At 37.2% G+C, this 23,826-nt stretch overlaps 1 protein-coding gene across 4 annotated transcripts in view; it reads left to right on the forward strand.

Annotated features, from left to right (window-relative positions):
• NEDD4 (NEDD4 E3 ubiquitin protein ligase) overlaps nucleotides 1-23,826 on the forward strand; it is a 58,511-nt gene that overhangs the window by 17,528 nt on the left and 17,157 nt on the right. The window contains exons 1-7 of one of the 4 annotated variants that reach the window (XR_009966487.1): nucleotides 666-3,279; nucleotides 16,316-16,366; nucleotides 19,196-19,257; nucleotides 21,881-21,983; nucleotides 22,290-22,459; nucleotides 23,041-23,158; nucleotides 23,286-23,453. Coding sequence is in view for 3 of the 4 variants with exons in the window: in XM_062627817.1 (XP_062483801.1) it covers nucleotides 1,777-3,279; nucleotides 16,316-16,366; nucleotides 19,196-19,257; nucleotides 21,881-21,983; nucleotides 22,290-22,459; nucleotides 23,041-23,158; nucleotides 23,286-23,453 (2,175 nt within the window). In the remaining variant the exon portion in view is untranslated. Of the gene's footprint in view, nucleotides 1-665; nucleotides 3,280-16,315; nucleotides 16,367-19,195; nucleotides 19,258-21,880; nucleotides 21,984-22,289; nucleotides 22,460-23,040; nucleotides 23,159-23,285; nucleotides 23,454-23,826 lie in introns of those variants that run through there. The other 3 variants (XM_062627817.1, XM_062627808.1, XM_062627827.1) reach the window with 3 other exon arrangements.

The raw sequence follows: 23,826 nt of genomic DNA on the forward strand, positions 1-23,826 counted from the left end.
TGCATTCTAATAATGGAATTCAGGTAACAGAGGTTAAGTAAGCCCTGGAGTATCATTAGAAAACAGATTTGTTACTTGCAAACAGGGTACTGTGAATTTGATTCTTGGCTCTTTTTGGGGAAGGAGGTATAAATGTTAATTTTACTGCCTTCTAGCTTAAAATACAGTAAAGGTTAAATAAATATGGAGCAGAAAAAAATCTAGTAGTATGACCTATAAAAGTATAAATGGCCTAGTGTTCTCTTCTGTTTGCACTTTCTCAGCAGCGCTAAGTAATTTCGTGTCAGTGCAGTAGCATTTAGTACTGCATCATATGTAGCTTCTGTATTCAAAAGTACATTTGTAGCCACATGTTTGGGGTCACCCCCCTCGCCCCCAGTCAAAAAAAAGCCCACCAAAACCAAACACGCAACAAACAAACGCCCAACAAAAAAATCCCAGTTAAGGTGCATTCAAGATTGTCTTTTTTCCAAAGTCCCACTAGGTGCCAGCAAAGGACCTTATCAGACAACAGGAGCCAGGGAAACATTTTGCAGGAATTCTCAATGCCATTACTCTTGCCAGAGTTGACAGGATATTGGCTTCTTGACATGCTGATCGCTTTTGTTTTAAATAAAAATTAAACCAAAAACAAAAAATACCCATGAATGTATGAGTTTGTATCTAATGATGCAGAATTGCTTCTGTAATTGTGCTGGGTAATCATATTTTCTCTGCATGTACTTAGCTTTGTGTGCTAAAATATGCATAGCTGCTTATGTATTTACATGCCATATTGAACTCTAGTGAATGTTGGTTTATTGTGGTCTTCCAGCAAACAAGAGGTAGTTCAGTTTGTAAGAATAGTTTGTTTCTCTCTACCTTTAATAGCTGTACTGTAGAAAGGTTAAGGTATAAAATAAAAGGTTGAAGTGGTAGGTGGAAAACAAATTCTGAATTAGTAATCAGAGTAACTTTTAGTGGTTCAAATTCAGTTGTACTTCACTGAAAATTACAGATTAATTGGCAGGAGAGGTTTTACTACGTGCAAATCTTCAGAAAGTGTGATTGCATCACAGCATGTAGATTGCGAGGTAGAACCAGGTTTCTTTAAAGTGTTATTTAAATAGTGCAGAAAGCCTTCTTTTTCTTCTTTCTTTTTTTTTTGTTTTTAAGGGGAAGGAGGCTTATTTCCCTGGTTTATGCATAATTCAGACCTCAGCAGTTTGCTAGCATGGTTACTATTTGGAAATTGAATCCTAGACTTGATACTCAATTATATGGGACTTCATTCCTACCAACTTCCTGTAATTCTAAACCTATGGGTAAAAATATTAGTAGTCATACGCTGCTGAGGAAAGTACGGACACATTGACTCAGCTCATGCAGCTGCAGCAGGAGTTGCTGTTTTAAACTTGGAAGTACTGGAAGTTTATTATTGTATTCATTTATGCAAATTACAGAAGGTATAACTGAAACAAGGTCAGTAGTATTTGTGAGTTGTTGCAGCTGAGGTCGTTGGAACATGAGTGCTTTGTAAATGAATGCTTTCTGACTGCAAGCCATCAAAGACGGTCCAGAAACTGCAGTTCAACGAGTCGCTGACTTATTTCAAGAGGTACAGTTGGCTTTTTTCTTAACACTAGTATTTTGTAGAAATTAGGTCAAAGACTGCAACTTCTATGGACTTTTACTGCTGTGATGTACTAGCTCTAGGTTCTGTGCAACTGCCTGTAGCATTTCTGCTGAAGGATCTTTGTGGGTTTCATTTGCTAACATGCATGGAAATGAGAACAAATGGCACGACGGTTAAGATTGCATTTTGCTGCCCAAAGAAGCAACACAGATCCATTATCGGAAACCTCTGAAGATGTTTTGGATAGTAACAGTTGTACGTACTTCAAAAAGCTGCAGAACTCTGCACCTAATGTTACACAAATGAAACTGACTCCTAGACAGGTTGCTTATGCACCTGTAATGCCACAAGTAATTAATCAAGAGGAAAGTGCAACTGTTTCTTCACTGCAAATAAAAAAGAGCACTTCACTGCACATTTCCCTGCAGTCTAGAAAGTATAGTGGATGTCTTCGGTCTGGTGATGCTGAACCTACTGGTGAAGACACTTCATTCATTGGTATTGCTAATGAAGGAAATTGTGGCGCTAGAATTGTGGTTGATCATCGATCTAATGATAGCCTTCTGAGCAATACTGCTCTGTGCAATGGCAGCCTTAGCAGTATTGCAGCCAGTGACAGTGGATCGTTCAGCAGTGCTGGCAGTGACTACGGATCATGTGCAAGTACCGCAAGTGATGGAGGTTCATATAGTAACAGTGTCATCAGTGACAGTGGTAGTGGCACTCTTTCGACAGGTGATGGTACTTTCTGTAGTAGTATTCATGGTGATTCTTCATATAGAAGCACTGCAAACAAATGTAATCCCTATAGGAGCAGCTCATCTCGAGAAAGTCTGTGTAGAAATAATACTGCTTTTGACCAAGATGCTTTGTCAGTAAGGAAGAAAACTAAAATTCCATTGCGACGTTGTTCATCACTGGTTATTTTTCCTAGGAGTCCTTCCAGTACTCCTCCAGCGTCACCAGTAAGCTCAGGTCAACTACCACATAGAGGGTCCTATCAAACATCCCATAAACTAATTATTTCTCCTAGTGACTTGGCACAAAAAGAAGATCAAACCATCTCCAAAGGATTCCTTTCAACAGCAGTCAATGGACTTCGACTGTCTAAAACAGTTTGCTCTTCTGACGAAGTCAGAGACATTCGACCACTTTACTTGAATCCGTCTCTACAGGACAAAAGTCAAATTTTGAATAGTTCCAAGCAGGCAACTTGTGAAGAAGTATCTGATGGCTTCCCATGTGTTTCAGTTCATCTCTCTCGAAGAGCATTTGCATCAAGCAGTGAAATGGTTAATGGCTGTTGCAGTCCAGAGTTAAATCTGAACTCCACTGCAAAATACCCTCACTTAAAACTGGCACGTAGCACATCTGCATGTTTACCCTCAAAAATCGATCCAGAATGTCAGATTAATATAAATGAACTAGAAAGACCAAATGCACAGATGAGCAAAACCTACCACGTTTTGCAAAGAAGTGTTTCGCTGGAAGGATCACGTCAAAAAGTTTCTTGCTGTTTATCCAGCAAGTGTCATAGTGGAAGGACATCTCAGTTGCACATACAGTTCAAACCTGGGAATGAAGGAAAACCAACTGTTGTTAAGAAAAGATATGGAACCTCTAAAAGGGAAATGTCTAGTACTTCTTTGTGGAGGCCCCATAAGGTAAGTGTTCTGGTTTATAGAAAAAATTGATAGTATTTTACAGCTGAAATTTAACTAGAAAATAATAAAATTCATAGTCAAGACTTAGATGCAGTGATTTCAGAATTTCCTAATGGTGTCAAGCTGTCACCATTAGGAAGTTAAGTTTTCATGTTATCAGTAACATTTGGGGTTTAGATTTGTTTCTTAGAATATGGTACACACAGTAGCATAGGTGAATAGGTCTTACAGTGAAATACTTAATATATAGAACCAATAATTTCCTGTTTAAATGAACTTGGGGGAATTTTATTGTCTAGTTATGTGGACATGGGAATTCTTTAAACTTCAGATGAAGTTTCACAGTTTTAAATACGCAACTTCTCAGAAAATTAATAGTAATTACTGAAATTGCATATAAATGGTTAAAAATGAGTGTGTCACTGTAGAGGCTTTTAGGTTTATTTCATATAGGCTTTATTTTACATGACAGTTTGTATGTCGGTTTAAAAATAAGTAATATTTGAGCAGAGAAACTGTAAATACCATTTGTTTCTGCATACACCCTGAACCACAGGAATTTTCAGAGTTTCCTCTCTTTTTTTTTTTCTTTTTCGTTTTTTCTTCCCTCTCCTTCCAACCACTGCTTCAGCCTGAGCAGTACACTGTAACCTAATACCTCTCCCAACAACATTGCTGTTCAAATTATAGTACTTGGGTCTGGAAGGCTTATATTAAATGTATTTTTCTGGTAATGAAACTTGTGTCCAACTAAACTGCAGAAGTGCGTTTGCTCTTATTAACTCTTCAGGCAGTTTGTTTTCTTAGTGAGGCATAAGCCACAAGAAATGTGGATTTTAAGACTTGTTTAAATAACGTTGTGAAGACCTGAATGATCTGACTAGTATATGTTAGTTTTAATTGTGAATTCTGATAAAAGTGCAACAATTAATGTTTACTGGAATTGTTCTAAGATCTCATTCTCTGTGAATTGACACTACTATAATTTAACGTGCTTGTTTAAGCAAAAGACTTTATGCCAAAGATACACAGTTATGACAGCCCCTTTCTAAACTAGAAGTACAATTACCTTGGACGTATTAGCTTGTAATTTTCAGTCAGTTGCTGCCCAAAGTGTGTGGTGATTCTACTGTTTTTGATTTCTTAGGAGTTTTGTATTGCTTTTTGGTTGAAAAGAGTTTGAAGAAAAATGTGCTTTTCTTCTTGTATAACTGTGATCTGTGTTTAAGCTTCATGATAAAAATCACAGTGGATCACAGGTAATCATTATGGATACTGTTTGGTGATTCCTCATCCTAAAATCAAACTGTGAATTTGATGGTGACTTCCACAATAAGCACAAACAGGTTATGATGTAATTTAAGTGGCCTGGATCTAGTTATTTTTAATAAGCATATTGTAAAAAGCAAAACATGTTGAGTCATGCACTTCAAGTACATTTCTCGTCAACTTGCACTTCTCTCCTCTGGGTTTAATGTCAGTTGATATGCAAGATATTTTATATGTTAATACTGAGTGAATTTTTAATAAATGCAATTTAAATAGACTCTAAGTTCAGGGACTAAACTGTTGGCAAACATTTCCAGAAACTCTTGCAGGGCACTGGACTGACAATAGTTTGTTTCAATTCCTGGGAGCAGTGTTTACAATGAATTGGCATTAAATCTAAGGAGACTTAACTTTTTAAAGTGCTTGACAGAATGCTTCTGTGGTAGTTGAGCATTTTACTGTGGTACTGTAGCAGCATGTTTCAAGCTTCCTGAATTCTTAAAATTTTATCTTCTCACTGGAAGATGAGAGAGAGAAGCTTAAAAATAAAAAAAAACCCAAAAAACAGGAAAAGAAAAGTCTGAATCCCAGATTGTTGTGGTTCTCTTGTACTTTTCATATATTTGCAAATATTTTGATTTGTGCCATGTCTACATACATTTGACATCAGACAAACTGGACACAAAAGGGTTTATGGCAGTGTACTTGTTTCTGATTTCTTTATGCAGCAACAGGCATAGGAACCTTTTAGTCCTGAAATGGCCCTTGGAGGATATTTTACAAAAACTGATTTTACTTAAAAACCTGTTATCAAAAAATGGAAAAGCTTCTCACACCAAACCAAGCAAAAAAGCATGGTTGACTTTGTAGCAGTTCAGCAATTCACTGCAATAAAATAGATAAATACTATTTGTGTTTGCTATTACAGTCTTTGTGACAAATATAATAGGTTCTATGGCAATCGTTTAATTATATAGTCCAGTTAATTATCGTGGTGTATTGTGACTCATTTAAAAATAAACAACTCCCAAAATATTTCTCTTGACTCCAGTTAGTCTGGCCTAGTATATTGATATGCTGAGTCTGGGTTCAAATTTAACAAGTTGATACTGGAGTAGCATTTAGTAATGTCAGCTATCTGTGCAGAGCAGTCATGAAATCAAATCAGTGCTTTGGCCAGGGACTCCAGGGTCTGAAGCAGCAAAAGGTCTATGCATTCTTTTCTTACATGCCTAGCTACTAGCCTTCAGCCACCTTGTATCAGATTTCCTGCTTTCTATAATCAACAGCTTGTTAAAGGCTGACTTAAAAAAAACAACCCAACACAAAACCAAACCCTAAACAACAACAAAACCCCAAAAACAATCCCCCCCCAAACCAACCCTCATTTCCATTTCTGTGACAACTGCCCTTGGATTATTTTTAATTAAACTGAAGAATGTGGAATGGTGATGGCCCTCATACAACTGCTGAACTTTACTGGAAACACATTGAATAGATTCTGCAGTAGATGGTGGAATTTCAGTTATGCGAAGCAGGAGGAAGAGGTAGTTCATGGTTGCAGCACTGACGGTTGCCCTTGACTTAGTATTTCTGTTCTGAGTGTTTTCTCAGGGCATCTGTCTCTTGCTAAGGGTAGAAATAAATCTGCAGCTAATGCACTTTGACATCACAGGTGTGAATTGGGAAGGTACAAGTAAGGAAACGGTTTGCATGTCATCTTAGACCTCTAAACTTCAAGGGGTACAGAGAAGAGCAGAAGCAGTGACTTACAGTTCCATGTCTTGTAGACCATAAATAAGCTTAAAAAAACAAACAAAACCTGTGTTAATCTCTTCCACAAGTGTAATAATATTTTGCTGACATCCCTGTTGACATCAGCCATTCCTTCCCCATCAGTATCGCTGCTGATTACATAATGTATTTGCAAGTACATAAATGTACTTGCAAATCTGTTTCAGCAACTGTGTACCTTTAAAAAAATTTCTTGTACAATTAAGGGAATCATTATGTTATTGTCCTTTTGTTTACAAATAACGTAGTAAAGGTTTGTCTCCAGTGAATGAAATGCACATTTTTGAAGCAAAAAAACCTTCAGAGGTGGTATAGAATAAGCAGAACATTTTTTCTACTGTCAGGTTTGTGTGAAGAAAACCTCTAGCTGGAACTCTCAAGTTTGGGTTTCTTTACCATGTTCTGGAACTCTGCCTTTTGTATTTGTAAAAGGAGATGCTACTTGGATCTTTCAGTACTAAATGTGTATTTCGGACAAAATGTGTGTGAGGATGGCTCTCTTTTCTAACTTATTTCCCAGCTGTTCTGAATATGCTGAGAACTTGGCCTGGAAGATACTGATTCCCTTGATAAATGCTGCACCACAAGTTAGCACTGAATAGTCTGAGGTTGTCTTCTCTCTTGGATCCTCTTTAAGTATAGAGCTTCTCTCTTAGCAAAAATCCTTCACAGATGATAATGGCTCAACCAGGGAGAAGTGCCAAGAGAAGGGGAAGACAGCTGTGGCTTGCCTCCATCTTTCCTTATTTAGTAAAGGGGCCACGTGGATGGGGATTGATGTCCCAGATCTGGGAAAAGGAAGTGAGATGGAAAAGGGGCAGGTGAAGCAAAAGATTATAGAGGCAATACAAGACAAAGCACAGATTGACATTTCTCTCTGCTATTGTGCTATGATAACCTCATCACCTAAAAGTTTTCATATTTTTTAGTATTGCGCATCTTGAAGGATCTTAAAACATGTTACATTACATACCTGCCCTTATAAAAAGTCCCTTTCCAGCTTTCTTGTAGGCCTCCTTTAGGTATTTGCTTAAATACAAGTCCATCTTGCTCGAATGCAGAGTTTTGTTATGGCTTCTTCTCCACATTTCTTCATGCCTTTACTCTTCAAGGAGAGAAAAAGATTACACACAAAGGATGTGATAAACCTTACAGCCAGGACTAGCTGCGAACAGTTGCCACGTGGAAGAATTAGCAAAGGAAGCAGTTAATGTTACTTGGTATCGGCTCCATCCCAAAGGTTCTTTTTCTGTCAGTTTTACCAACTTGTATTTGGCAGCAGTGAACCATATGTATGATCATGCAGTAAGGAACAGTGTCAGGGCAGAACACTTGAATAACCCTGTAAATCAAAGCCTGAGCACTTTGTAGTCACCAGCAAACACTGTGTGTACATTAAAGGTAGTTTTATTAGACTGTACTCTGCAGAAATTGTGATTAACCTCTTTGTGTTTATAGCCTGCAGCTGAACTCATTTGGGTAGGTTTCTCGTGCTAACAAAAGAGGAAACTAAAACTGCAAAACCATGCAGAGCAGACCTCCTGAACGGCTTAGATAAATATTTAAATTATCCAGCCTTCAGGTTGTTTCATGTCCTTTTCATCTACCAGGAGAGAATGGGAAGCATTGATTGTGTGGCTTTAATATAGCCACAAGCTATAGTTATTTTGTCTCTTAAGACTCAGTATGTATTTAAGAATGTGTTAAAGTAAAACTTGTTCCCAAAGTAAGATAGAGATACTCTTCCTTTTACACCTGACTAGCCAGTAACTTGGAGGCTTTCAGATATGAGACCATGGTCATGACTAACTTTTTAATAGTAGATTATTTTTGTTTTCTATGAGAGGTTATATTAATGGTTTGGGTTAAATGAAAACATTTCTTGGAAAATGTGGTGATGTAGAAATTGGTCTTTGTAAGCATGACAGTGTAAGACAGAAGCCCTAACAAACTAATAGCACCTGCAGGTATCCTCCCAAGAATTGTCAAGAAGCTCAGCTATAAAATTGTTGAAATACTAACTATAATGAATAATCTTTCAACCTATTAGATTTTCTTACTGAAGGAAGGTGAGTATTATGCTGGCACTTTAAAATGACCAAAAGGGCATCTACAGGCAACAGGCCAGTCTGGAAGAAAAAGCGCATGGAATAGATTCAGTAGGCACATGGCATGCTTTGTGTTTACAAGGAGGGGGAACTGCTTTCAGAAAAGGACGTTTTGTCTTAAACTCAAGGTAAGCAAAGATGGGCGAGCTGGTTAATGCAGGACACTGAGCTTGTAAAAGTATTTGACAAGAACCCTTAGCAGAAGTTCTGAAAAATACTCTCAAGACATAAAGCGCAGATAGAAAGCTTCCTCATTCATGACCGCTAATTAAAACTAAAGTGAGAATTCTCACCTATGAAAGTACAGAAAATCTCATGGTAGTGACTAGATAGTTGAAATGAAATTTCGAAATGAAATTTGAAATGAAATTTGAAAATCAGTGTTGATAATTGCCAAATACTGTACACAGTGGAAAACCAGCTGGGGATGCAGGTGTCGTAATCACTCCCATACTGGCCAGAAGGGGTTTATGCCATGGTGGGTGACTTGTGGAAAATGTCAGCTCAAATCTTGTTGACAGTTGAAAGGCAGACAGAAGGTTAGGATTTATTAGGAAAAGAATAAACTAACAAAATGAAAAACACCTTTCTGCAGTTGTACAAATCCACATGTGCATGGCATGCTTTTTTTTTTTCTGTTTTTTCTTTTTTTTTTTTTTTAGGAAACGTGTAACAAAGCTAGAAAAATAGCAAGAGTGGGCACAAGATTGGGCTAAATTGTATGTGAGGAGACACTGCGCAAAGGGTTTCTTAGCATGGGGCAAGAGGGGAGTAAAGCAAAGTGGTATTAAAGGAGTTTTATAAAATGATAGTTCATGGGGGGGTGAATTTAAACAGAGAATCCACTCATATAAAACAAGTGTGTTCTCTTAATGTGTTGCTGAGCTTACTGCTGCAAGATGATGTACATACCAAAAAGTAGAAATGGATTTCAGAAAGAGGTTGGATAAGTTGAGGAAAGATCCATCAAAGAGTATTACATTCTCAATATATATTTTAACATTAGGATCAGAAAGTCTGTAACCCCATAACCATTAGAAATGGGGATAAATCAGAGGAAGTACTATTCATAACTGCTGCTTTCATTATTTCCTTCAGCATCTGCTCTTGGCCATTATTAGGGAAAGGATACAAAGCTTCACAGAACATTAATCTCACTACAAAGGTCTTTGGTGCTTGCTCAGCCCTTGCAGCCACCTAGGATCAAATGGTAGAAATGCTCTTTCATGTTCTTCTCTCACCGTGCTGTGTTTAACACGTGTTTTCTCATCTTCCTGAAGTGGATGACTTTCAGAGACTGAGCCAGCAAGCAAGCTAAACTGACTGGCATTTCCAGGGGAGTCATTGCTTACAACTGACTTTCACCTTTGTCTGAAGGAGACTGCTCTGCATTTCTCTCAAATGTCTCTGTTTCAAGTGAACTTTCTTCCTCACTCCCTGTGATGAACAGGATGTGCTGATTTGGGAATACAGCCAATAAAATGTTTGTAGCTCACGTCAGTGTTAGTTTATGGATCCATAATCATCTCCATTTCGAGAGAGTACATTATTCTTTTTAACTTTATTCTTTCGTTGCGGCAGTTTGTGGTAAACTGGCAAGACTATGGATAGATGTGGTTATAGTTTAGACCTTGGGCCACTGTATCAACTGTAACATAAGCAAGCAGAATTTAAGGAGGACATCAGGGAGTTCCTGGCTGAAATTACATACAAACTTGAACTGGAGTAATTGAAGTCGGGGCATATTAAAAAGCACTGGGACACTGCAGCTACTGAGTAAGAGGAATGTGGGAAGAGACATAGAACTGGATTCTTTTAGACCTGGATGCTTTCTCTGGCAATCTGTGATTTTCCTAGCATAAGAGAGAAGACCTTGTTCGGAAACGTGAAAGCACAAGGGCTTTTCAAAGAAAAAGGTTTCCAGAATTTAGCATGAACTTTACTTACTTTTTAATAGTTTCTGTCTTAGCCAGTTCTTGTAGTAATCATTGTTTCTAGAAAGTTCAGTTTGGGACAAACACTTAGCTTATAAAGGACAAATCCAAAGTGGTTAAAACGTGGTAAATTACAGGCCAATAAAACTCATGGGAAGTGTAATGTGACTTTAGTAAGAGATGTTGAGTTTATCTGAAATAAATTGTGATACTGCTTTTGTTGTGAAGTGATTGTGGTTGGATTATTTGTGTTGTAGTTGATAGAGGTTGAGGCATCCAAGGTCACTTCACACAGACAGGTTTTGGACAGACAGGATTTATAACTTGAGCACAGCACAGCTTAAAACAAACCAGGAAGTTCTGCTGTAGCCCCGTCATCTGTCTGCATTTAGGGCTGGCAGCAGTAGGTGTAGGCTTGGAGCTGGAAGAAGTCAGTAGGTAGGGCTTGGGGCTCCTGTTCAGATTGGTGGTGGCTGAGGACACATGTGGAGCACAGAAGAGCATGGAAAACTGCACCGTGGTGGGCAGTGGCCACTGGCTGAGTGCTGGTGTGAAGGCACAGGGAATTCCTGAGTTAGTGTTGATGTTGAATTTGGATCAGCAGTAGCTCAGAACAGTAGACTTTAAGAACGCTTTTGAAAACTGCTGGACTAACTTTGGAGTGGGCTGAGGCTGTTCACCCTGCATCCAGCCCTGCTGTAGGTGCGTGTTCACAGAAGTTTCTTAGAAGGGGTCAGTTACTTGTACCACCAGGGCCAACCCTTCAACATTATATTCACGATGGGGAAAAAAGCAGCTTCCAGGCACAACGTGATTTATTATCTGTGTGGCACTGTATTGGACTTCATGAACTTCCCAGAGTGAGACCATGCTGCAGAGATGCTCTGATTGTCTGTCTGCATTGTGGAGGCAAATGGTTTGCCGTTTAATTATTTTTTATTTTTATATTCTGTTTGTTCCATCCTGCTCTGAATAACAAAAAGCTGTCTGTGTTATGAGTCCTTTGGCTGGGTGTGTTAATTAGCCAGTGAGGTTAACGTCTGTCATATCTGGTGTATCTGATGTTTATTTTAGGGAGCAAATTACATATGTGGTTTAATGTTCAATAGAGGTTTACATATTTTTGACTATTTTAAGCTTTACAGTGTTAACTGGTGAAGGTAAAAGTGCACCTGGAATTGGTACTGCATGAGTTTGTTTCCAAACTTTATTTGGAGTCTTCCGATGTGGCACAAAAGCTTCTGCAAACAGATGCAGAAGTTCTCTGGTTCATGCTACTACGAAGTTAACTGACTTGATGTCAGGAAATGGCTTGTTGAAATAGTACCCAATTAAATATTTGGTACTGTTTTCTAGTACTTTTTCCAGGTTTGGTTGGTTTAACACAGGAGGCCAAATCTGGATTGGCCCAAATCTGGGTTGGCTCTTCATAAAATGTAATATTCTTGCTTTTTTTATATGGTAGCTTATTTGGCACATATGTCCATAAAACAAAGGGAACTCAAATTCCTGATGAATAAAATATACTTATTACTAACTTTTGACTTGTTCTCTGTTTATGTTGTGCTTAAGTTTGCTTGGTTATATTAGACAACTTCCTGTCTTCCTGTTACCTATGTGAGAATCCTCGTACGCAAAAAAAGGGAAAGCAAGCCATCTGAACTTTCTTTGTTAATGAACTTCTAAGCATAGCACAAGCTTTCAAAGTAGCAAACACTCAGTGGAGTAATAGTTACTGTAGACTATGAACTTCTAAGATAAGATTCTGGTTCTATATAAAAAGTGTAAGCTGTAAGTGGAGAAACAGGTGACACTTTTGCTCTGGTCTTTTTAGAGAAGCAGTTATCTGAAAATATCTGAAGCAGGGGAGAATTAGAGAAAAGAACTTGCGTGTCAGTTCTAAATGCTGTCTGTTAAACAGATGGTGAAACTGCTGAGGCATGTTACACTGACACCTTGCTGTTGAAGCAGCTGGCAGGGCTGAAGGTCCTGCAGAAACACGTGTTGCATAATAACTGTTGATCTAACAGTACGTATTGTCTCTATTTTGACAATGCTGATAGGTTCTGATGTCTCAGTATCGTACCCAGTTGGCCATAGGTGACAACTAAAAAGAAGTGCCTACATACCATTAAAAATATTCTCCTCACCTTCTGCCTCTCCCCCTTAAAAATACATGAGTCTGTAATGAATTCCACGCATCAAACTATGTCACTTTGCAAGATAGAAACATTACTTTTGGAATCCGAGAACTTGGTAAGATCTTAGCATGATGATTGAATTTTGCATTTTTGAAACTGTTATTTTCCCGTGATGAATAGCACATGCTGGCAGTATTTTATGGAAGAAAATTCACTTTTCTTGATTTAGAGTTCAAGAGAACCAAAGAATATGCTCAGCACAGCATGAGAAGAAAAATTCTTCAAGTTGCTAGTGTAGCTTAGGAAAGTTATTCGGGTTTTTTTTTCGTTCTCATCAAGCTTGTAACTAATGTTGATGTTTGGGTGTTTAAGCGAGAAGAATGTTGGTTTTATAAGGAGTCTATTGAGCTCTTGTTTTCTCAAGCAGCGATAGTCCAGATCACTGTTTGTTTTTTCAATTTGAATTGATACTTATATTCCCTCCAGTAAAAGCGGTACGCTTTCTCATTTGGCCATACTGCTGTAGATTTCTGTGTGAAGGCCGGCTTAGGCACAACACGCTGCCTGTTTAGCCAGAAAAAGACTGGAAATATACTTAGGTTCTAATTCATGCACTAATACTAACAAAAATCAGTCACACAAGTTGGTAGAGAAAATATCTCTTATTTCAGCACCCTGGTCCTGTACAAGAGCTGTTTCAGAAGGCACTGTGATGAATCCAGCAATTAAGAAAGGCATTAAATTCAGTTAACTGTCTTAAAACATAAATTGATAAACTTACAGATTACCCGCAATTCATCATTTATGTTTTAATGTGCTCAGTACTGCTCTTAAGTGTGTGACTCAGATAAGCATGTCTGTTTAAAATCTATTTCTATCCAGTTTCTAATGGAAATTGCAGAAAAATAATCCAAAATCTTAACTGTTAAGGCATATTAAGTATATATTCTTAAAATAGATGAAAATGAGTTTTGGGCTGGATTATATTTGGTGCTTTTCCTTTTTGAGCATTCACTTTGGCGTTGCACTACAGTTCTTTAAATGAATTGTATACAGCAGATGTCTGTCCTCACATGTTTTTAATAACTTTCTATAGACTAAACCAGTGAATCAGAAAACTAAAAGGCCTCTTTGTTAGTGTACTGTATCATTAATTAAGGTTTATGCACTTACAGTTTGGCAAGCAGAAAGTTTGAGTTCTCTGGCTGTTAAGAAATTAGAAGTTGACGAGAACAACTGACCCACTTGTCCATCTCAAAAAAACTGTGATGCCTGCTCTCATGAAATGGAGATCCAAACAATTTCAGCTCCATTGGCATTTAATTGTTAATGTGTGCGATGTCTGTTTCAGAGATTCTTTGGCACTTCTTTGAAGGCAGTTAATCAGCTTGTCACAGTGAGGCACGTTGCTAAAGAGCATTCCTGCTATCTGATTTATGTGTTAGTTGTTTGGAGGTCAACAAAAATCCTCCACTGGAGGATTTTACTCTCTGGCTGGAGGAGAAAGTACTGTTAAAGGTTGGTTATCGAGGCTAGCTCTGCTAAAAATAGCAGGAGAGGCAGCAGAATAATAAAGTGAATAACAGGAGAGGAGCCCGTACTAAAATAATGCTGGTAACAAACACAATGTTCTGAGGTTTTCTGAAATACAGCAGACTTTTGTCCCACATTCCAGTAATTTATTTGAAAGGCATGTTCCACTTGAGGATTGCCAGGAACTTTACAAATACTAAGCCTTTTAACATGTCTAAGGTATGTGCCGTGCCATTTTAAAAAGAACCTCATAGGCAAAAATGATAGCTATATTTTTCCAGAAGCTTGTGGTCTGTAATAATACAGAAAGTTTTCCTTCAGTAGTTCAGGGAAGCTTCAGACTCTTCAGGTATGAAAACCTGTTGTAGATTTCTATTTCAAATGAGTTTGTGAAGTAAAAACGTGGGTGTTTTGTCTTTATTTCCACTCCCCCTTCAAATCTGAATGTAAGATGTACACACTACGAATTCAGTCTGAAGGTGCATCTCTAGATTTCTAGCGCCTTATCATCTATGACAAGCTCTGCAGACTGGTTATGCTTTTTTGGAGGTATAACAATTTTGTACAGATGTGAGACACTGGTTCTCCATATACATGTATAATTTAAAGATGAAATGGACAAACGTAAGAAAACACAGCTAAAGAACAAGGTACTAGAATTTTTAAAGGAGAAAGAACTGCTTCAAGAAATACCTGTAGCCATTAATGTCAGAGCTGTTTGAATGGAGAATGGCTTCGATGGGACAAAAAGTGAGCAGGCTTGGACTGGAGCTTTAATACTTTAGAACATTGTCATTGAAAACTAAAACCATAGTTGTACTAGAAGAGAAGTGAGAGGCCCTAAGGTGAAGGGAATAGGTGTCAGTGAGATGCAGAGCCTCATAGTGGAAAGTCTTTGTGGAAGAAGGCCATCAGGATCCTTGGGTGATGAGTTTGATTAAAAGCTTGTGGGGCACCAGCAGACTTAGGAAAGAATAGGCACCAATTCTTCTGTTAGCTGGAAAAATCAGGAAGATCAGAAACCTGGAGGCTGAACACAGGCAATGCACGCTGTTGATGACTTCTACAGTTTCTTACTCTGCCAATGCAAAGAAACACAGTCTTGATACAGAGCAGACTTTGAAAATGCCATAGGCTTATACATACCTTTTAAAAATTTCATGCCCTCTTGATCTTAGCACACAGGCAGTGATACGCCTTCATGTTAAATGACCCATGTAATACGCCTTCCTGTTTTGGTGAAGGGTTGCAAAGCCTTTCAGATCACAACTGAACTTGAAACAACATATGCTTCAGTACTGCAGTAAGGAGTCGAGTGAAGTACTTGGGCTGTTGGCAGTGATTATTGGCAAATACTGAAATTACCTGCCTGAATTACTAAAATCTTAATTTCCTTAGCAGGCAAAAATCAGTGATCAAAAGTGAACTGTACAGTGATAACCAGGTATTGTCAGGCCCTCCCCAGGTACAGCAGCATAGGCTGGAGGGAATCAGGCTGCAAAGTTGCTGGAGGCATAGTCTGGTTGTAGTCAGATAGTCCAGGCATCCAAATCGGGGCAGAATCTTTCAGATTTTAGTTGTTAAAACTGAGCTCCACAATGTGTGTAGGCAAGTGGTATTTTTTCATGGATGCAGTGCTTTTTAGTACATTTTCAAATGTCAACAGGGATGTCAGGCAGGGGGTTAGAGAAAATGACAGACTTGAAGCTCCTGCTGCCGGGCTTTGGGACCATTGGAATTGCTGGAACTTCCAAAGCATTTATCACAGATGAAACTTATTTTTGCTTTCCCTCATTTTTAGCCGTATAGCTGTATTATTTTGAAAAGAAAAAGAAAAGTTTATGTATGCCTTATAAAGAGGTGCCTAGGCTTACAGAAGTTGTCAGGTGCTCCTAAGAGGAGGGTCCTTCAGGGCAATGTTTCTACTGGGAATGCTGATAGTTGTGGTCTTGATGCTGAACAACTCTCTCCTGTTTGATTAGCATTATTCTGTGTGATTTAAATCTCTGTCTAAATCTCTACCCCCAGCTCTCTCAATCCTCATTTATTTTGATGAAGGCTGAACTGTCCAGGTCTCTGAGTATTGAGTCAATCCAAACTCTTCTGTACAGCAGAAGTCTTACTGTCTGTAATTTAAGAGTGTCTTTAAGTGCTCAGCAAGCATTACTGTGCTATCAGGGCTTTGGGAACAATGTTTTTAAAACACTTTGCAACTTTAAACTTTCTGTGTTTTTTTGTTTGTTTTTATTTTCTGTAGACTCGAGATGATTTTCTTGGGCAAGTGGATATTCCTCTTTATCAGTTACCGGTTTGTATTTTTTGTTTGTTTTTGTTTTACAACTGTGAAAGGGAAAAATGATTCTGTATGTAACAGTATTTGTCTTCTAAGGAAGTTAACCTTACTGATAATACAAGTGATTAAATTCTGCTGCTCTGTGGGTTTTCTGTTTTGGTTTTCTTTTGTGAATCTGTTAGGGTTTGTTTTTTTTTAGTGCTGATATTCATCAGAAAATATAGGTTACCTTGTGATTAGATATTGGTTTCTGCTGCTTACAGGAGTTAGGAGTGCTTTGAGCTTTTTCAAGAATAAAAATGCAAGGTTTGAAACAGTCTTGAAGACAAGAGACTGAAATTATTGTTGTATTTCTCAAAATACGTTAAAGTATACATTTACTTTTAATATTCCTTATTCTTATAAGCAGATACAGGAAAGGGTAAGTGGGGAATAGCGGTAAATGCTTTGTACATTCTTTTAATATATATATATATATATATATATATATATATATATGGTTTTAGGTTTTGGTTTTGTATTCCTTTTTCAAAGCACATTGTTAGTTTTAAGCAAATATCACCAAGAGCACTGAAATAAGTAAACCTTTTCATTTTCTTCTGAGGTTTCAAAACATTAGCAAATACCAACAGATTTATCAGCAACTGTTTTAGAGACTGAATAACAACCATGGCAGAATCTTTCCAAGGGCAGTTGTTCTTTCATTCCAGTAGGAGCTGTGTCAGGAGTAGTTACAGATAGATCTTGTTTCCCATTGTAACTGGGATATGAGATCACACTAACTCCTTTGCCTCAGTCAGGTGGGTTGGAAAGACTGGCTATAATGTCCCTTTGGAGAAGGCTGACTGTGTTTCCAGTGCCCATTCATAAGCTGGACAGCACTATCTGGACTTAGAGATATTGGTGCATTTCCTTTTTGTTTGTTTTGTCTTAGCATGAATTAATTTATAGAACCTCACTGAATTGTTTTCATGGCAATTTTCTCACCTTTCCTCAAACGCTGGCTTTTTCCCGTCTCCTCTTTCTTTCCATCTTCCTGGTTACTCGTTGTCCTTAACGACTTGGTCTTGCCATCTAAATCCATTCTACTTTACTGGCCCAAATACAGGTGGCAGTTTTTTGAAAGTCTTTTGTTTACATGAGTAAATATATCTTGGACAAATCAGTTTATAAATTCTTTACTATAAGCAGTTTTGGTTTTGCTTGATATGATGTAAATACAGACTCTTCGTAACAAGAAGCACTGACACTTGGGAACATAAAGGGCAAATCATCTACAAAGTAAGATAGTTGGCAGATATGATTCTGCTCTTTCCAAACCAAAAATGTATTAATCCAAGTGTAATCTAGCATTGAATCTAAAGCAGCTGTTGTATTTGTAAAGTCATGAAATAATTATAAAACTTAGGGTAAGATGATCTTTTGCTCACCTCTGATGTATTTTCCACAGTGTCTGTGTGTTTATGTTGGTAGAAATAATGTAATCCTGGGGAGTGGGGTGTGGAAAGCCCCAAAACCCACAAAGCGAAACCCCAATGTTAATTCAGTTTTAATTTCAAAAAAGTATTTACCTTAGTTGTGAGGTAATTCATATTGCAAGCGTAGGACCTGTTCTTGCGCATTACACCAGTGTAACACACACATCATTACAGGTTGAAAATCTGCATTTTAAGTCAGTGAGGGTGGAACACTTCAACTTGAGTGTAGTATTTCTAAATTGTATTCGTAAGGGCTTACACCAAGATGTCCGAAATACAAGAGAGCATTTTGTTTCTGAGATTTGATGTAACAGTTATCACATTCAGTAAAATTTAGACAGCTTAATCATAGAACTTTTCATAACAAATTTCAGCAGTTCCAAATAAAAGTCTAAAATCTCTCCCTTAATAATGTCTAACCTTTAGATTCTGGGTTTTATGTTTTTTCTTTACTTCTTTCTAATCACATGGTGACATAAATTAGGTATTTTTTGAAAATACTGTTACTTTGGTCTTTGAAGATTGCATCATGACCATTGTTCTTAAATAAAAGGCCTACAAGCAAAGCAGTCTCAAGTCTTTCCTTGTATTCTACAGTACTTTTTGAAATGGTTAAAATGTCTTGATTAACAAGCACATAAAGTTACTCCCCAGAATCTGCAAACAGCTGAAAAAGGAGGGGAGGAAAGGGCTCGTGAAAGAGATTGACAAATGTTCCTAAACAAATGGTATTGTAAAAATCAAATGGTTTTGTAGAACTGCAGAACTTCACATGGATTAGAAACAGTTTTGTCAACCAGAAAAAGAAGTATCTTTGTTTTCTTTAATGATCCCTCATGTGTGTTTCTGTACCTGTCTGTGGAATGTGTATTTATAAACTTATGTGAGTTTACTTCTGTGCTTTTTTCTGTTAAGCAACTTCACTGTTGTGAATTGGAACGGAGGTGTTCTCGGAATAGATTCTTCTGTGATTAATTTTATCCCTAAGTGCTAGAAATGTTTTTTTACATGCATTCTGTGTAAAAAATATTTGAAAAATACTGAGGGAGGAAAGAGAAGTTATGGCAGATATTTTAAATGTGAAAATTGAGACTGTGTTTCTTGTTGTCAGGCTTAACAGTTTTTTCCTGTGCTTTAGAAACTGTAATATATGTATACACTGAAAGGTAATTTTTTTTCATGAACTGGGGATTTAGTCTTATAACTAAGATTAAAGCTGGTATTGCTGTTACTGTACCTAAAGCTGTAATTTACATTTTAAAGTGTTATCTGGCCTTTGAAGAAACTCGCTGTAAATTTCTGATAATTTTCTTTAACTTCAAGTGTTGAGTACAGATTTTTCTTGAAAAAACTTGTCTTATTCCAGACAGAAAATCCAAGTATGGAGAGACCATATACATTTAAGGATTTTGTTCTTCATCCAAGAAGGTTAGTGAATACTCCATAATAATTCTAAGTTTCATATCTAAAAAATGCCGTTATGCAATTGCTTGCACATAGGTAAACACTGTCTATGTTTTTATGTTTTCATTGAAGAAATTTGAGGATCAATGGAGTAAGGTATTTGCGATTCTACTAAAAAGTCAACATTTATGTTCTGCTTTTGGCTGGGATAGAGTTAATTTTGTTCCCAGTAGCTGGTGCAGTGGTGTGTTTTGGCTTTAGTCTGAGAACAGTGCTGACAGCACACCGGTGTTTTAGTTGTTAATAAGTAAGGCTTACTGTGATCAAGGACTTTAGGATATCATGCTGTGCCAGTGAGGAGGGGCACATGAAGCCTGGAGGAAACAGAGACAGGACACCTGACCCAAACTAGCCAAAGGGGTATTCCATACCACAGCACGTCATGCCCAGTATAGAAACTGGAGAGAGTTACCCGGAAGGCCCAGATCACTGCTCGGGTCGGGCTGGGTATCTGTCAGCGAGCGGTGAGCAATTGTATTGTGCATCACTAGTGTTTATTGTTGCGTTTTTTTTCCCTTTACCCTTTTAGTTTTATATTCTCTCCCCTTGTTGTTTCCCTTATCATTATTATTAATGATGGTAGTAGTAGTATATTATACTTTACTTACTAAACTGTTCTTATCTCAGCCTGTGGGTTTTACATTCCTTTGGTTCTCCTTCCCATCCCACTCAGGAAGGGGGGACTGTGAGTGAGTAGCTACATGGTACTTAGCTACCAGCTGGATTTAAACCGCAACAATTTGTTTAAATACTTACAGACAATTTCATAAGAATAAACCATTTTTTCTTCAGGCCATGGTATAATTTGTTTTATAACTTCATCTGAACCAGTTTACTGTTTTGCTGAACAGTGAAATTGGTCACCAGTATTACCCTGTAACTCTTTTATCCCTTCAACTTGAAATTGTTTCCTGCCTTCCTGTTTCTTTTGTTTGCCCATTTCATGTAAGCAGTTTCATCTGACCTTAATTATAAGCAGAACTTATACTTAAAAACTTAAACTGAAAAGCTGCTTAACATTTAAGACCTGTGTTAAAAAAAAAAGTTTTTTTTTTTCCAATTCTGTTAGTGTTACTTGTTACAGGTTTGGTTTTAAAATGTAGATTTTTAACCTAAATCTGAGCGGTTATAAGAAATCTGTACTGAAATAAAATACATAAAATGCATGTCTATTTTTTCAGATAATATGTTCCAATTTAGAAATAACATCAGAACATGTGGGATCTGTAGATCTTTCTCAGCCACATTGGTAGCAAAAGTATTTTACAGTTCTTAACTTTGAGCAGATCAATTGTTTTAACAGAATTAGGGACTGTCAAGTTTCATTCTGATCTCCTGTTTTTCTGAATATTACATTTCCTATCCTATAAATGAATCAAGAATAATATTTATTGTCTCTACATAAATTAACTTCAGTTGCTTGTTAGTCAAGAATCTGATCTCTTCTTGTAGTGGCTACCACGGGAATTGGGCAGTGCTCTGTAGTGCCACAGGTTTGGGCACTTTTCTGCCTGAAAATCTTATTGTAACAACTTTTAGGCGCTTTAGTGTTGCTAACGCATGTTCTTCAGTTTTGCCCATATTTGCTTTTACTGATGAATATTAATAATAAGGTTACTACCTTTCCAATACCTCAAGCTGAGTAAGAATTATTAGTATGTTAATCCTCAAATGCATTACTTTACTTTATTGTATTGGAAAAAAAGAGAGTAAGTTAATTCTGTCAAAGAGATATGGGCCTTTCTGAAACTAAAATGCAGTCTGAATGAACATGTTTATAAACCACTGTGTTTCTAAATCAACATTTTTATGGATAGCAGAAAATCTAATTCACTTTTTTTGCATGGCAACAAACAAAAACCCCAAACCCAAAGCATGAGATCTTAGTGATGTGAATTGGTTTGGGTTTTTTTGTTGGTATTTTTTTTGTTGTTTTTTTTCTTTTTGGTCTTTATTAAGATCATGTGCAGGCATCCGGTTCACTCAGTATTTTCAGGATTCTTTTTTGGTGGGTTTCTTTTTTTTGGGGCGGGGGTGTTTGTCTTTTGGTTTTTGTTTTTTTTAATATACCTATAGTCAAATGGATAATTCGGCAGGTTTCTTTTCCAAGTGCAAAAACTAAATAAAATCAATATGGGGAAATCCTGTTTTCAAGCTTCTAATGAGGCATTAAGATAAACACAGCGAGGCAGATGCTGAAGTGTCAGCTTGCTGTAACTTAAAATTCTAGGCAAAGCAGTCCTATATAATGTTTGATAGATTGTCTGAATGCAGTCAAATGATCATAATTATATGAATGAAATTGTCATGATTCATACTTTCTTGTTCTTGTTATTCATTGGTTACTAGTGAAGTTTTCCAAAGAGTGTGTTGGAAAGAAAGGTTTCTAGTTGTGGTGCATAAATCTAAGGGTTTTCAGAAGTCTGAAAACTCAATATCGTTATTGATCTTCATTAAATTGTAAAAAGCCAAGTTTGTGTTGAAAGACTTAAAAGGAATCCTTTAGCAGTGCTTTTTCAGCTGTTTTTATTTCCAGGTAACAATTTAACAAGTGCACAACTAGAATGTTTTATTTTCTCTTCTGCAGCCATAAATCAAGAGTTAAAGGCCACCTTCGATTAAAAATGACATACTTACCTAAAAGCAATGGGTCTGAAGAAGAAACCACAGAACAGGCAGAAGAATTAGAGGTGGGAAAGACATATTTGTTGCTGAAAAATCTAGCAAATGTCTTCAGCTGTTAAGGATGGTTACAGTAAAAATGGATGTTAGGAATCACAAAACCGTAAATAGTGTTTTAAACAGAAGGTGATTGCTTGTATCTTGGAAGTTGTAAGACTGCACAAAAATTCTGGAGTGTTTTTTCTGACTAAAGGAGTGGGTTTGTCAGTATGCCTAAAAAAAGAAAACATACGTTAGGCTTTTGGGTTTGATCTGGTACTGACTTACCATATGTCTATTAGTAATATTAATGTAGTTAATATTATATCTCCCAGCCTGGATGGATTATATTGGACCAACCAGATGCTGCTAGCCAGCCACAGCAGCAGCAGCAGGAATCTCCTCCGCTGCCTTCAGGCTGGGAAGAAAGGCAAGACATCCTCGGGAGGACCTACTATGTCAATCACGAATTCAGAAGAACACAGTGGAAAAGACCAACTGCTCAGTATGTCTTTTGGCCTGAAAATTCAGGTCTTATATTAACTAGTGTAACTAGTTCACTCTAGTTATAGTGACAGCAAGGACAGCCAGAAAATGAACAGCTTGAGAATTAGTAGAGAGCTTTTCCATGACTTAACCTTCAAGCCCATGTGTAATGATCACTGGTTAATGGTCATTTTAACTGTACAGTATTCTTTCTGTTTTCTGGAAGCATGCATTCAAATAGAAACTGGTTGCAATTGTAAGAGATAGTATCTATAGAAATGGAAAGGAATTCATTTTCCAGCTCTGAACCTGGTTCCTCCTTCCCAACAGGCACTGCATTAAATTATTTACCTTGTTTTTTTTTTTTAATTGTAGTGCTTTTTCTTAGTGTGTGGATTACAAAAATAATTCCGGGACTGCTCTCTGTTTCTTAGTTATGCTTCATGTGGATGTGAGTGCTTATTCTTTTTAAACACTTTGCATTAATTTTCACAGCTCACTGTGTCTTTTCCTTTTGTGTGTTTTTGCTGTTAGCCTAGCTTACTGTTGAAAGGTAAAACATGGCTACTGTGTGCTGACTTCCCTCCCTTCCTCCAACAGGGACAATGTAGCTGTTGCAGACATTGGTAGCGTGCAGTTGGAGGCCCAGCATGTGTTCACTCATCGTCGACAGATATCAGAGGATACAGAAAATCTCGACAACAGAGATTCCCCCGAGGTGAAAACAATCTCTGAATGTTTCTGAAATGCAGTTAACTTTTTTATCTAATCAAAAAGCTCGTCTTAACTATTTGTGACTTGGAACTACTTTGTAAAATTATTTTTTCTTTATTTTCTTTTTAAAGAGCTGGGAAATTATAACTGAAGATGAGGCAACAATGTATAGCAATCAGAACCTTCAAATACCTCTCTCTCAGAGTAATTCTGACATACAGACTCATCTTGCAGAAGAATTGAATGCCAGACTTACTACCTCTGGAAGTTCAGCTACTGGCCAGTCAGCCACCTATACTGTAAATTATTTTTCTCATTGTTCTAATGGATAGAAATATCTACAATATTTTGCTCAAAATGTTACTACTGATAGATCCATAAATACTTAATTTCATCTCAAATACAGAGGATTTAAGTTTTTTTTTTTAAACTGGAACAGTTTAAAAAGCATTTTATTCTTACCTACTTCACTTACGTGAATTTCTGCCTGAGATTGAAACAGACTTGCGTGAACTGTTTTACAGTCTGTAAATCTACCCTTTCTACTGTCATACTGAATGCTGAAAACTACAGATGAAGGAAGCTATATCCTAAAAGCTTATTTCTAAAGGAGTTGTGCTGTATTAGTTACTTTTTCCACTAGGACAAGTTTATTTTTCATTGTGAATATTG

The sequence above is a fragment of the Pezoporus occidentalis genome, unplaced genomic scaffold (genome assembly GCF_034315485.1).
Source record: "Pezoporus occidentalis ecotype Australia unplaced genomic scaffold, CSIRO_AGI_Poc_V1 ctg11, whole genome shotgun sequence".
Taxonomy (NCBI): Eukaryota; Metazoa; Chordata; class Aves; order Psittaciformes; family Psittacidae; genus Pezoporus; species Pezoporus occidentalis.